The 12,646-nt window shown below is 56.0% G+C and overlaps 1 protein-coding gene across 3 annotated transcripts in view; it reads right to left on the bottom strand.

The window, feature by feature from the left end:
* RGS3 (regulator of G-protein signaling 3) overlaps positions 1-12,646 on the bottom strand; it is a 128,026-nt gene that overhangs the window by 100,301 nt on the left and 15,079 nt on the right. For 2 of the 3 annotated variants that reach the window (XM_014952389.1, XM_014952387.1), the window contains exons 3-4: positions 2,802-2,852; positions 556-614 (exon numbers count right to left, since the gene is read on the bottom strand). In XM_014952389.1, the coding sequence (XP_014807875.1) occupies positions 556-614; positions 2,802-2,852 (110 nt within the window). Of the gene's footprint in view, positions 1-555; positions 615-2,801; positions 2,853-12,329; positions 12,418-12,646 lie in introns of those variants that run through there. The other variant, XM_014952390.1, reaches the window with a different exon arrangement.

The raw sequence follows: 12,646 nt of genomic DNA on the forward strand, positions 1-12,646 counted from the left end.
GGGTGGCTAAGCCCCCAAGATCCAGCCAAGCCTGTGTTAACGGCTGGTTTAGATCACTTTACCCTATTTGTGTCAAGTAATTCCTTCACAAAACTCCTCGAGACAAGGGAGGGAAGGAAAACAGCAGAAAAATCAAGGGCTAATATATATAAATGTTGCTGGCCCAACTCTGACTTGTAGCCTCCTTGTTGGGGAGATGCCTCCTGCACTGTGCACACCGTGGTGGGACCAGGAGAACCTGGAGCCACACTGTGCTGGCCAAACACTCATCCCCACCAGCCCTCAGGTACCCAGTGGGATGCTCTTGCAATGAATGGTTGACACAGCCCTTAGCAGCATCCTGTCCTCTGCTTTCCTGGCTCCATGCAGACACCGTGCCAACAAAACCAGAGAGCCCTCCAGCACTGAGCAAGAGACCAGCCACCTCCCTGCATCCTATGCACAGCCAGGGGAGGACAGGGGAGGGACAGGCAGCCCAGAGCATGCTTAGACGAGCCAACCCCAAAACCCCAAGAAAGCCCCAAGTTCCCCGAGCAGAGCCCCAGGAGAACCCACCTTCACGTAGGAGTCGCACGTCCGGCTCTCCTTTCCCATCAGCCCTTTTGCTTCCATGACTGGAAAGGAAAGGAATCGGTCAAGCTCCAAAGCAGCAGGGAGGGCATCTTCCTACGCCACAGCGCTCTGCTCCATGGGGTGCTCCCTCCCTGTGGGGCTGAGCCCGTCTCTGACCCCAGCAGGACCTGCTGCTCCCCAGCACCTGCTCTCACTGGGCACCAGGTGAAGGGGTTTATTGCATTTTTTTCCTTTAACACACCTATGCTATAAATACCAGCATCCGTGGGTGAGGTTGGCGGCAGATGCAGTCCAGCATCCGGCTGGCAAATTGCATTTTCTTTGCCTGACTTCACCCAGCTCTGGGCTCCCGGCCCCGCAGCCAAATGTATCATCAAGTTAAATATCAACGGCCGCATCCTGACGGCAGCCCCGCCAGTGGGGACCCACATGGGGCTGCTGCTGACAGCTGGGAACCCTGTGCTTCCCCGCGTGGGGCCGGAGGCCAGAGATGTGCTGCAGAGGCTGGAGAGGCCAGGAGGGGCTGTCGGACCCAGGCTGAGCTCCCTCCTCACGCACCCGGCAAGGCAGCAGCGGCTTTGCCTCGGTCAGAAACACCTAAGTGCTCCTAATAAACACGGTCAGCCCCACAGAAACCCCAGCACACAAGGGGAAAGGGATTCTGCAAGACCCTCTGGTGCTTCACGAAGCTCCTCCGGGACAGGCTGCACCAAGAGAGTCCTCCTTTGGCCAGACCTGCTTTGGGTTTAAAGGCACTGGGGTGGAGAATGAAAGAGTAAGATGGATCACCCTACGTCACCCAGCCTCCTCCTGCCCACACCAAGCACCCTGAGCACCCGGCACGTGCAGTGGAACATCAGGTCCCAGACCTTCAGCCTCCTCTGCTTCTTTTCTAGACCATCTCCCTCTCCCCAGACCCTCTTTGGGAGACAGCATCAGAACAGGACAGTGACTCACACCCGGATGGAGGGATCTGGGGCAAAGCCTGTGCCTGACCCTCATAACCACACACAGCTTGGAGCGAGAGGAAAAAAAAAAAATAAAGAAGAAGAAAAAAAGACATTTTCCTGCTGTTGTTTCTTTACAAAGCTTGTCTGCGCAGCCGGAAAAGGGCAGCGAGCTCTCATGGCTGCCCAGGGGAGAAGGACAGGGCTGTGAGGGGCTCAGCCAGTTCCTACAGCCTCACGCCACCCCCTCTGCTCCCACCCCAGCACATCCAGGCAGAGGGAGGCTGGGCTGGAAGGTGGGATGTTGCTCAGGAGAAAGCCTTTTCCATCCCCTCCTGCCCTGCCAGGAAGGTCTCTGGGATGGGGGTGCCCTCACCCCACAAAGCACGGCCACCCCCGCGGGACTGGGAGTCCCAGGGCCCTGCTTCCCCCTTTCACCCCACAGAGCCCAAATCCAGGGTGCAGTGAGCCCACTCTGTTCACAGGGAGGGGATTTTTACTCTGACCATCTCAAATCCTTGGCTTTTTCTTTGATTCTTTAACCATTTACTAATCATGAAGTTCTAACGAGCCCCTGATAGAAAGAGCTCTGTGCCAGGAGACCAGGAGACACATCCTTCACTGCAGGAACAATCCTAAGAGTCCCTCCAAGGGTCTCCAGACAGGGTTTTCCTACAGAAAAGACACTCTGACACTCCCATTGCCCTTTCTAATGAACACCATTGAAGCTGGTGTCCCAGGTGCTGCATCACTCTCCTGCACCAGCCCCAGCAGCGGTGGCCAGGCCTGAGTCCCCAGAGAAAGAAAAGCATCTCTTGTCCCAGTGGGACATGCCATGGCTTGAGAAACAGCAACCTCAGCCTGGACCAGGTCAAATACTTTCATTGAAAAAACGTTGCTGGTGTTAAAAAAATGTAGCATTTAGAGGTAAGAGAACAACTTGGAAATCCTGGCAAACGGTTTTGGCCAATGTGGAAGGTGTTTAAGTGGAGACAAAGCATTTCAGATCTTCCTTTCCAAATTATATTTACCCTTTTTTGCTTCATATGGAGTTAAAGAAAGAAAACTTTATACAGGTGGATGCAAAACACACTGAGTTCACCCAGAAATTAAGGTCTCCAGAAATTTTGGGTTGGCCTCTATATCAAAGACCCCCCCAGTCATGCTGTTCTACTGCAGAGTTTGACCAAAAAGCCTGAAGAAAGGCCATGGAAGCACCATCCCCATCACTAGCCCACCACGGCTCCAGGGCCACCTCGGCGTTACGAGGGAGATACTCACCGTGCAGCACGAGGATCCGGCCCTGCACCTCGATGGAGAGCTTCAGCTGGCCTAGAGGAAAGGAGAGGAGGGAGGGTGAAGGAGGCAGGGCTCGCACACCCCCCCAGGGACCCCGAGGTCTGCCCGGTGCCAAACCCATCCTGCTTCCCCAGCCCTGAGCACCCCTCGCTCAGGGAGCCAAGGGGGAAGAGGTGGGAGGAAACACCTTCTGCTACTGAGAAAGTCTTACAGCTCCAGATGTAAAAACATTCCAAAAAACCCCAACTACTGTTCTCTCAGCACACAGTAAATGCTGGTGGGAGAAGCACGAGCCCGTGGTGGAGGGGATTCAGGAGCACCAAGATGAAACAATCGCTGCGGGATGAATTAGCCCTCGTTTAACGTGCTCAAATCCTCCCCCCAGCCCAGATTCAACTTCCCCTTTGCCTCTCCCCTCAGCTTCTGTGGGGGCGAGGGGCTGTCCCCCCTGCAGAAGGTGACAGCGGGCCGAGCTGCAGCCGGCCTGGATGAAGGCCAAGGACACGCGGTGCCTTTGGTGGCAGGAACAGGCCGGCGCAGGGTCAGCCAAGGCCATGGCACTAACCTGGCTTTGTCCATGGCTGCTGGGAGACCATGCTCCAGCACCCCTCCTCCCTGCTTGCCCTTCTGCGCACGCCTCAGCTGCCCAGGGTGGTTTGGGGGAAATGGGGAAACCTTAAAAATCCTTTCATCATCACATCCAGCAACAGCTCGTTATCGCTGGCGCTATCGAGCGGAGGAGACTCAGGGACAAGGGCTGAAGCAGCACAAACGCAGCCACCAGGACCCAAAGCACGGCAAGAGCTCCCCCGTTGCAGCCTCCTGCATTTCCTGGGCATCCCAGACAGTACGGGCTGGTGAGCAGATGGGTCATCTCCTAAACCCAGGAGTCAATACTTGCTTTCATCTCGGATTAAACAAGAATGCTTTCCGTCATGTGTTTTGACACTGAATAATTGTCAGGTGGCCAACGAGGCCAGGAGCAGCCAACTCCCATGGAAGAGCAACGCTCCACCACCCTGCAATCCCTCTGCCACAGAGCCTGGGGGGGCTGGCACCAAGAAGGACCCCCTGGCTCCCAGTGACACAGCACCTGGCTCCCTGCACAACGGCACCGAGAGCTTCTCATGGAGGAGGTGGTGGTAGAGGAGAGCCTTGAGGAGCTATATGACTTTGGAGCAGGTCTGGATGGACATCCCCCTTGCCCCCAGTGCACTCATTTACCCACAGCAATGCCCCAAGCCAGGAGGCAGGACCTGCCTGGGATGCCCAGATGCCCACTGCCAGGCCTCGCAGGGGACCTCCTGCCCATCATCATGGTGAACAGAGTGGGAAGCAGTGTCAAAGGCAGGATGGCTCCAACAGTCACTGACAGCCCAAAAGAGCAGATCTTACTAAGAGCACATGGACATCCACTTCTGCCCCTCAACGGGGCAAAGAATAACACAGAAGAGAGATCAATGTGCCAAGGTCCAGAGCCTGGGGTAAATGACAGGCTCTTTCTTGGAGCAGAAGATTGATCTGATTTGTTAAAGGAGTGCCCAGGACCTGACCCACTCCACAGGCAGCCCTTAAGGAGGAGATTTCTCCCCACGTGGACTGGCAGAGCACGGCAGCAAGAGCTCACCGTGGGACTGGGCAGCTCCTGGTGGGTGGGTGCTGCAGAGCCCATCTGTACAAAACGGTGGCCCAAGGGACAACATCTCTATCCATCACAGAATCATAGAATGGTCTAGGTTGGAAGAGACCCTTGGGATCATCGAGTCCAACCATCTCCCCTACTCTACAAAGTCCTCCCCTACACCATGTCCCTCAGCACTGCATCTAAACGGCCCTTAAACACAGCCAGGGACGGTGACTCCACCCCCTCCCTGGGCAGCCTGTTCCAATGCCCGACCACTCTTTCGGTGAAAAATTCCTTCCTAATGTTCAATCTAAACCTCCCCTGTTGGAGCTTGAAGCCGTTCCCTCTCGTTCTGTCACTAATTACCTGTGAGAAGAGACCAGCACCAACCTCTCTACAGTGTCCTTTCAAGTAGTTGTAGAGAGTGATGAGGTCTCCCCTCAGCCTCCTCTTCCTCACACTAAACAGCCCCAGCTCCTTCAGCCGCTCTTCATATGATTTGTCTTCCAGGCCCTTCACTAGTTTCGTTGCCCTCCTCTGCACTCGCTCCAGCACCTCGAGATCTCTCTTGGATTGAGGTGCCCAAAACTGGACACAACACTCGAGGTGTGGCCTCACCAGTGCTGAGTACAGGGGCACAATCACCTCCCTACTTCTGCTGGTCACACTATTTTTGATACAAGCCAGGATGCCATTGGCTTTCTTGCCCCCCTGGGCACACGGCCGGCTCATGTTCAGCCGTTTGTCAACTAGAACCCCCAGGTCTCTTTCTTCCAGGCAGCTCCAGCCACACTTCCCCCAGCCTGTAGCGCTGCAGGGGGTTGTTGTGGCCCAAGTGCAGGACCTTGCACTTTCCCAGTGCCTTTTTAGCCACCTAAGGGGAGAGAGGAAGGGAGGACACGGAGCAGAGAGAGGAGATGGGAGGGATGGAGCCAGGGAAGGATCAGAGCAGGGCTCCATAGGGAGCAGACCAGCGTAACTCGGCTCAGCCCGAGCATCCTCCTGGGAATTGCTCTCAGTGTGGGCTCCGTGGGCAGATCCAGCCTCTGTGCTCAGGAGCTTGGCTGCCTGGCTACAGAATCGTATCGTACTGTGAGCTCAGCTACTTGGGGCAGGGTCACCTGAAACAAAAGGCAGGAGCACTCAGGCAGGTCTCTGAATCCAGAATCCCCCCTGCAGAACTACAAGGACAAGATGGGAGGGATATTTGTAAAGAAAGAAGGAAGGGAGGAGAATCCCAAATACGTCTCTAGCTGACGACAGGCAGTGTCACCCCCTGAAAACACAGTGTCCACAACTGTGGAAGAACCCCCTGCTCCCAGCCTGCTCTGCACATGGGTGAGGGCCCTTCAGCAGAGCTGAGAATAAAATCCAGCTCTTACACAGCTCCAAATCCAACCTGCAGTTCCCACCACCTTTGGAAGTGCTGGTGTCGGATCCCTGAGCTCCCACCTCTTGTCTGGAGGTGCAACCTGTGATTGTCAGCGCTCCTGGGCCTGTCTGCCAGGAACCGCTTCCCAGCACTGAAAACCCAGGTGGTGACAGACCAGGAGATGCCAGTGCTGGGAGAGCCACCCCTGTAAACCCCTACTGAGTGAGGGCACGGGTGGCAGGTCTACCCTGCAGCTTAATGACAGTCACACACGCGCTTTCAACTTCTGCATCAGCCCTAAAATCTCTCCACAAACCTCAGACGGGCACAAGGGCTCAGCCTGGTGTTTGCCAGGGTGTGGGTGAAGCGGTGCTGGGGTCATAGAGTCATAGAATTGTCCAGGCCAGAAGGGACCTCCAAAGGCCATCTAGTCCGACCCCCCCGCAGTCAGCAGGGACACCCCCAACTAGACCAGGTTGCCCAGGGCCTCGTCGAGCCTCTCCTTGAATATCTCCAGGGAAGGGGCCTCAACCACCTCCCTGGGCAACCTGTTCCAGTGCTCCACCACCCTCACAGTGAAGAACCCTCTCCTCATCTCCAGTCTAAATCTGTTCCCCTCCAGCTTGAAGCCATTGCCCCTCGTCCTGTCACTGCAGGCCTTTCTAAACAGGCTCTCCCCAGCCTTCCTGTAGGCTCCCTTCAGGTACTGGAAGGCCGCTATTAGGTCTCCCCGGAGCCTCCTCTTCTCCAGGCTGAACAACCCCAGCTCCCTCAGCCTGTCCTCGTAGCAGAGGTGCTCCATCCCCCTGATCATCCTCGTGGCCCTCCTCTGGACCCTCTCCATCAGGTCCATGTCCTTCTTATATTGAGGGCTCCAGACCTGCACACAATACTCCAGGTGAGGTCTCACCAGAGCAAAGTGGCAGAATCCCCTCTCTGGACCTGCTGGCAACGCTTCTTTTGATGCAGCCCAGGATGGGATTGGCCTTCTGGGCTGCAGCTGCCCACTGCCTGCTCATGTCCAGCTTCTCATCCACCAGCACCCCCAAGTCCCTTTCCTCAGGGCTGCTTTCCAATCCCTCACCCCCTAGTTTGTATTGGTGGTGAGGACTGTTCCGGCCCAGGTGCAGAACCTTGCATTTGCTCTTGTTGAAGTCACGGGGGGCTGCCAGCCCCTGGCTCACTGGCCCCGCTCGGGCAGGGAGAGCTCTGCCCCTCTGCCCAGGGGGGCTCCCAGGGAGCTGTGCCTGCCAGCACGGACAGGGTGTGATGCAAGGTCTGAAATCTGTGTAACTGCTCTGGACCAACCCGAAACTAAACACTTCCCAATGCTCCTTAAGAATCAAAAGACTGAAAGGATCATTAGCATAACATTTAATTGAGTCCAAAGCAAAATATCTCCTCCTATGAAAACAGGCTGAGAGAGTTGGGGGGGGTTCAGCCTGGAGAAGAGAAGGCTCCAGGGAGACCTTAGAGCCCCTTCCAGTCCCTCAGGGGGCTCCAGGACAGATGGGGAGGGACTCTGGGTCAGGGAGGGGAGCCATGGGAGGAGGGGGAAGGGTTTGACACTGAAAGAGGGGAGATGGAGCTGAGATGTGGGGAAGGAATTTTTCCCTCTGAGGGTGGTGAGAGCCTGGCCCAGGTTGCCCAGAGAAGCTGTGGCTGCCCCATCCCTGGAGGGGTTCAAGGCCAGGTTGGAGGGGGCTTGGAGCAACCTGGTCTGGTGGGAGGTGTCCCTGCCCAGGGCAGGGGGTGGCACTGGGTGGGCTTTAAGGTCTCTTCCAACCCAAACCATTCTATGATACTATGATTTTCACTTGTTTTCCACCTTACAAAACACAACAAAAAAACCCAAAACTTGTAAAAATCATTCACCAACATATAAGCAACTTTCAGATTAAAAATCAACATTTCATTTTGCAGAAGAGGCACCCGGGGGCTTAGTTTTGCTGGGGTGGAGATACCGTATGGGGCTGTTTACCCTGAAACAATTCTGAGACCTCGTATCTCATTTTTCACTCAAAAAAGTACTGAAAGAAAACTTTTAAATCTCTCTCCAGCTCACACTTGTGTCCATGTTTGAGAGCACGTTGTGTGCACACGTGGAAACGTGTGTCTTTACGTGCGTGTATTTCTGTGCACGTGAGAGCAGGGTGAGAAAGCCAAGGCAAGAGCCAGGGGGGGTAAATCGGGCCAGCTCTATTGAAGCCAAACTGATTTACAACAGTGAGAATATTGTCCCCTGGCTTCATCTGTGCCTCCCCAGCCTCTTGGGCCGAGATGTTAACCCTCTGCTCTCTGCAGACCTCGGGTGCTGTGGGAACCCTCTCCCTGCCCCACTATTAGCATGTAACAACCGTTACAACACGACAGCAGAATGCCCCGGTCTAACCAAGCATGACGAGGAGTCAGCCCAGTAATGAATGGGCCCCGGGGAGGAGAAAGGAAGCTTTTGTGCTGGGTAATTCGGGGGGAGGAAGCTCTATGTCCAGCCCCGGCCTGGGGATGGCTCAGCTCCTGGGGCAGCACACGGGGACAAGGCACAAAGAGGGATGGGGTCAGCAGGACCACGGCCTCGTGCACAAAGTGTGGTACCACCACTGGTGCAGGGACGGTGCCCGTGGTGTCCGTGTCGGAGGCTACACCAGCACCAAAGAGAGCAGAACAGGGAGAAAATGGGCAGTTCTGAAAAAGGCAGAAGTGCCACAAATTGTCCCCCAGTAGAAAGCGTTTGGGAGTACTGGAGAGAAAGGTCCTCTCCAGCCCATGAGGAACAGATGACACTTCTCTCTCGATGCATTTGGTCTCAGGTGTCTCCAAAGCACACGAAGGGACAAATCGCACACCCCAGCTTGCCCCATCCAGCCCGTCTGACCCCAGAGGGGTCCCAGTCAGCTCATGCTGGAAGCATGGTTGGCCCTGTAGCAATTCCAGTGCCTGTGTGGGGCCGGGACCAGAGAGGGAAGCTGCTGCTGGGAAGAGTTGATCCAGCCTGAGCTGGATTTGATGGGTGGACTGTTCAGTGGATAAGGAACTGGCTGGATGGTCGCATCCAGAGGGTGGTACTCAATGGCTCAAAGTCCAGATGGAAACCAGTCACAAGTGGTGTTCCTCAAGGGTCCGTGCTGGGGCCGGTGCTGTTTAACATTTTTATCAATGATATAGACAGGGAGATTAAAGGCACCATCAGCAAGTTTGCAGACGACACCAAGCTGTGTGGTGTTGTCGATACACCAGAGGGACGGGATGTCATCCAAAAGGACCTGGACAGGCTGGAGAGGTGGGCCCAGGTGAACCTCATGAGGTTCAACAAGAGCAAATGCAAGGTTCTGCACCTGGGCCAGAACAATCCTCACCATCAATACAAACTAGGGGGTGAGGGATTGGAAAGCAGCCCTGAGGAAAGGGACTTGGGGGTGCTGGTGGATGAGAAGCTGGACATGAGCAGGCAGTGGGCAGCTGCAGCCCAGAAGGACAATCCCATCCTGGGCTGCATCAAAAGATGCGTTGCCAGCAGGTCCAGAGAGGTGATTCTGCCACTTCAATCTGCTCTGGTGAGACCTCACCTGGAGTATTGTGTGCAGGTCTGGAGCCCTCAATATAAGAAGGACATGGACCTGATGGAGAGGGTCCAGAGGAGGGCCACGAGGATGATCAGGGGGATGGAGCACCTCTGCTACGAGGACAGGCTGAGGGAGCTGGGGTTGTTCAGCCTGGAGAAGAGGAGGCTCCGGGGAGACCTAATAGCAGCCTTCCAGTACCTGAAGGGGGGCTACAGGAAGGCTGGGGAGAGCCTGTTTAGAAAGGCCTGTAGTGACAGGACGAGGGGCAATGGCTTCAAGCTGGAGGGGAACAGATTTAGATTGGAGATGAGGAGGGGGTTCTTCACTGTGAGGGTGGTGGAGCACTGGAACAGGCTGCCCAGGGAGGTGGTTGAGGCCCCATCCCTGGAGATATTCAAGGAGAGGCTCGACGAGGCCCTGGGCAACCTGGTCTAGTTGGGGGTGTCCCTGCTGACTGCGGGGGGGTCGGACTAGATGGCCTTTGGAGGTCCCTTCCAGCCTGGGCAATTCTATGATTCTATGAACTGGCAGAAGGGATTTGCTGCACCAGTGTCCACACTTGGACAGACGGGCTCAGCAGCAGCATTTCCTCAGATGCACAGAGCAGTTACCTTCCTCCAGACCTGGGCAGGCAGAAACACAACTCCTACCAAGGCAAGTTCTTGGGCTGCATTTCCACCTCGCTCCAAGAGCGGAGGGTCAGAGAAACACCGTCCCCTGATTTTATCTCTTTTGATACGTCCGTAACGTGAACTGAGGGAAACAGCTTCAGCAGAGCAGCCCTGACACAGCTTGTCCAGGTCCCCTGCATTGATATAAATGAAAATCGATGCAGAGAAAGGCCAGGGGGAGAGGAAAGAGCAGACAGCTCGTCTCACACAGGACCCACACACAACTCCTGGGTGCACACCACATCCCAGAGAGCAGGACTGCAGTGGGGAGGGTGCCCAGGGCCCATCCATCTCCACCCCATGGGGCCAGGAGAGGCGATTCGAGCTGATGAACAAAGCTGGCACAAGGAGAACAGGGAAAAACCAGGTATGAACAAGCACAGGCTGGTAATCAAACAGGTTCTCACCCATGAGAGAAGTTTGCCAGGCTAAGGGAGGGGACACGAGAATGGTGTCCCTTTGGGAACAGACCTAGGAGGCAGGAAAATCTGTTCCTTACTGATGATCTGTGACAAACGGAAAATTTGGGTTTCAGCTCCTTAAACACTTTTCTAGTTTCTTGTAGGAAAAATGCAGGTTTTGGCCCTGGCTGGGACAACCGAGACCCATCGGTGCACACAGGGCAGGGGGAACTGTTACCTGCCTGGGCAGGAGGTCCCCCATGGGCACAAGGCAGAGCACCCCAAGACCACCACCTTCAACCTCAGGCCACAACACCACCCTTTTTGAAGATCATCTCCTGGGTCACCCAGATGGAGATAACAGTGTCCTGTCTTGCCACGGCTCTCCTGCTCAGAGCACACAACACCACGTCTCGCCCACAGTGCTCAGCCCGTGAGGGGAACTGCAGCTGCAGAGATGATGCTTGGCCCACACCTGGTTACAGAGCCAAGAGGCACAACAGAACTCACAATATTTAGCACGCAAACGTCCTACAGACAAAGACAGGAGGATTTCAGCTTCCAGACTGTTCTGAGCAGTTTGGCTTACACGGCAAAAAGGTGAAGAAGCAGCACACCTGGCTGCCCAGGAAAGGGACACCCTGCTCCATTCATGTCCTTTCTCTTTCCCTGCAGCCTCTTTAACAACACGTTGCACCACTGCCTGCCCTGCTCACCAAAACAAGGGGAATCATAGAATCATAGAACAGTTTGGGCTGAAAAGGACCTTAAATACCACCCAGTGCCACCCCCTGCCCTGGGCAGGGACACCTCCCACCAGACCAGGTTGCCCAAAGCCCTGTCTAACATGGCCTTGAACCCCTCCAGGGATGGGGCAGCCACAACTTCTCTGGGCAACCTGGGCCAGGCTCTCACCACCTTCAGAGGGAAAAATTTCTTCCTGAGATATCATCTCCATCTCCCCTCTTTCAGTGTCAAACCCTTCCCCTTCCACCTATTACTCCCCTCCCTGATCCAGAGTCCCTCCCCATCTCTCCTGGAGCCCCTTTAGGGACTGGAAGGGGCTCTAAGGTCTCCCCAGAGCCTTCTCTTCTCCAGGCTGAACCCTCCAACTCTCTCAGCCTGTCCCCACAGCAGAGGGGCTCCAGCCCTCCCAGCATCTCTGTGGCCCCCTCTGGCCCTGCTCCAACAGCTCCATGTCCTTCCTGTGCTGAGGACTCCAAAGAAGCTTTGAAAGAAAATTGCTTAAAAGTTGCACCTGGGAAGGGCACCCAGCTTCCCTCTGTGTAAGGGAAGATGCCCGTGACAAGGCATCACACACCACAAGCAATGGCCATGACATTTCCTGCCAAATTCACCTGCTCGCAGGGTAGGAATAGAGGGCTCATAGCCCAGCCATCGCTGGGCCAGCTCCAGCCCACAGAAAAAAGCCACCACAGCCCATGGGCTTCTTCAAGCCCTTGCAGCAAAACTGAGGCAGCCACAGAAAGACCCACAAGGAGCAAAGAAGGAAACTGGGGCTCTGCCCTAACGGGGGCCACAGCTCTACACGGTAACCCCAGCTCGTACCCATCCAGGGGGCAAAATGACCAGGGGATTGGGCATCTGGCCGGCTGCTGCAGCACAGCCCAGCAGCTGCAGCTTGGTTTCAGGGCACTCCCCACTTCACCAGCCCGATGGAGTCACATATTATTCCGGCTCAGCGAGGCAGAAGCGAGCGGGCTGCCGCTCAGCGTTAGTGCCTTCAGGGAGCAGGTCTCCAGCCTGTTCCTGCCACACCAGGCTTTGGCCAGGACACGCTGCAGGTCCCCGTGCCACACCAGCCAGGGCCACAGCCACGTCCCCCGGGCACCCCCTGCTCCCCGGGCTCATCGCTTACCAAACGTGGCGAGGCAGAAAGAAGCTCCCAGGGGGTCAGCCCGTCGGGTGCAGAGTGAGACCCTGTGGACGTTGCCAGGCTCCATGGCTGGACACCTCTAATTAGCCAGTAATTAGAGCCCTCCCTGCCCAGCCTGGGAAAGCCAAGCAGCCGTTTCAGCCGGGAGTGACAGGCAGCCGGGTTTCCATGGGACGCGCGTCCAACCGCCGCGCGTTTGAACGGGGCGGCTCCCATTGGCTCCCACTGGATTTGAACGGGGACCGCACCTGCCGGAGCAAACAGGCCCCAGCCCCACGCCACGGCCCTGCCCTGCGCTC

The sequence above is a fragment of the Calidris pugnax genome, unplaced genomic scaffold (genome assembly GCF_001431845.1).
Source record: "Calidris pugnax isolate Ruff unplaced genomic scaffold, ASM143184v1 scaffold135, whole genome shotgun sequence".
Lineage (NCBI taxonomy): Eukaryota > Metazoa > Chordata > Aves > Charadriiformes > Scolopacidae > Calidris > Calidris pugnax.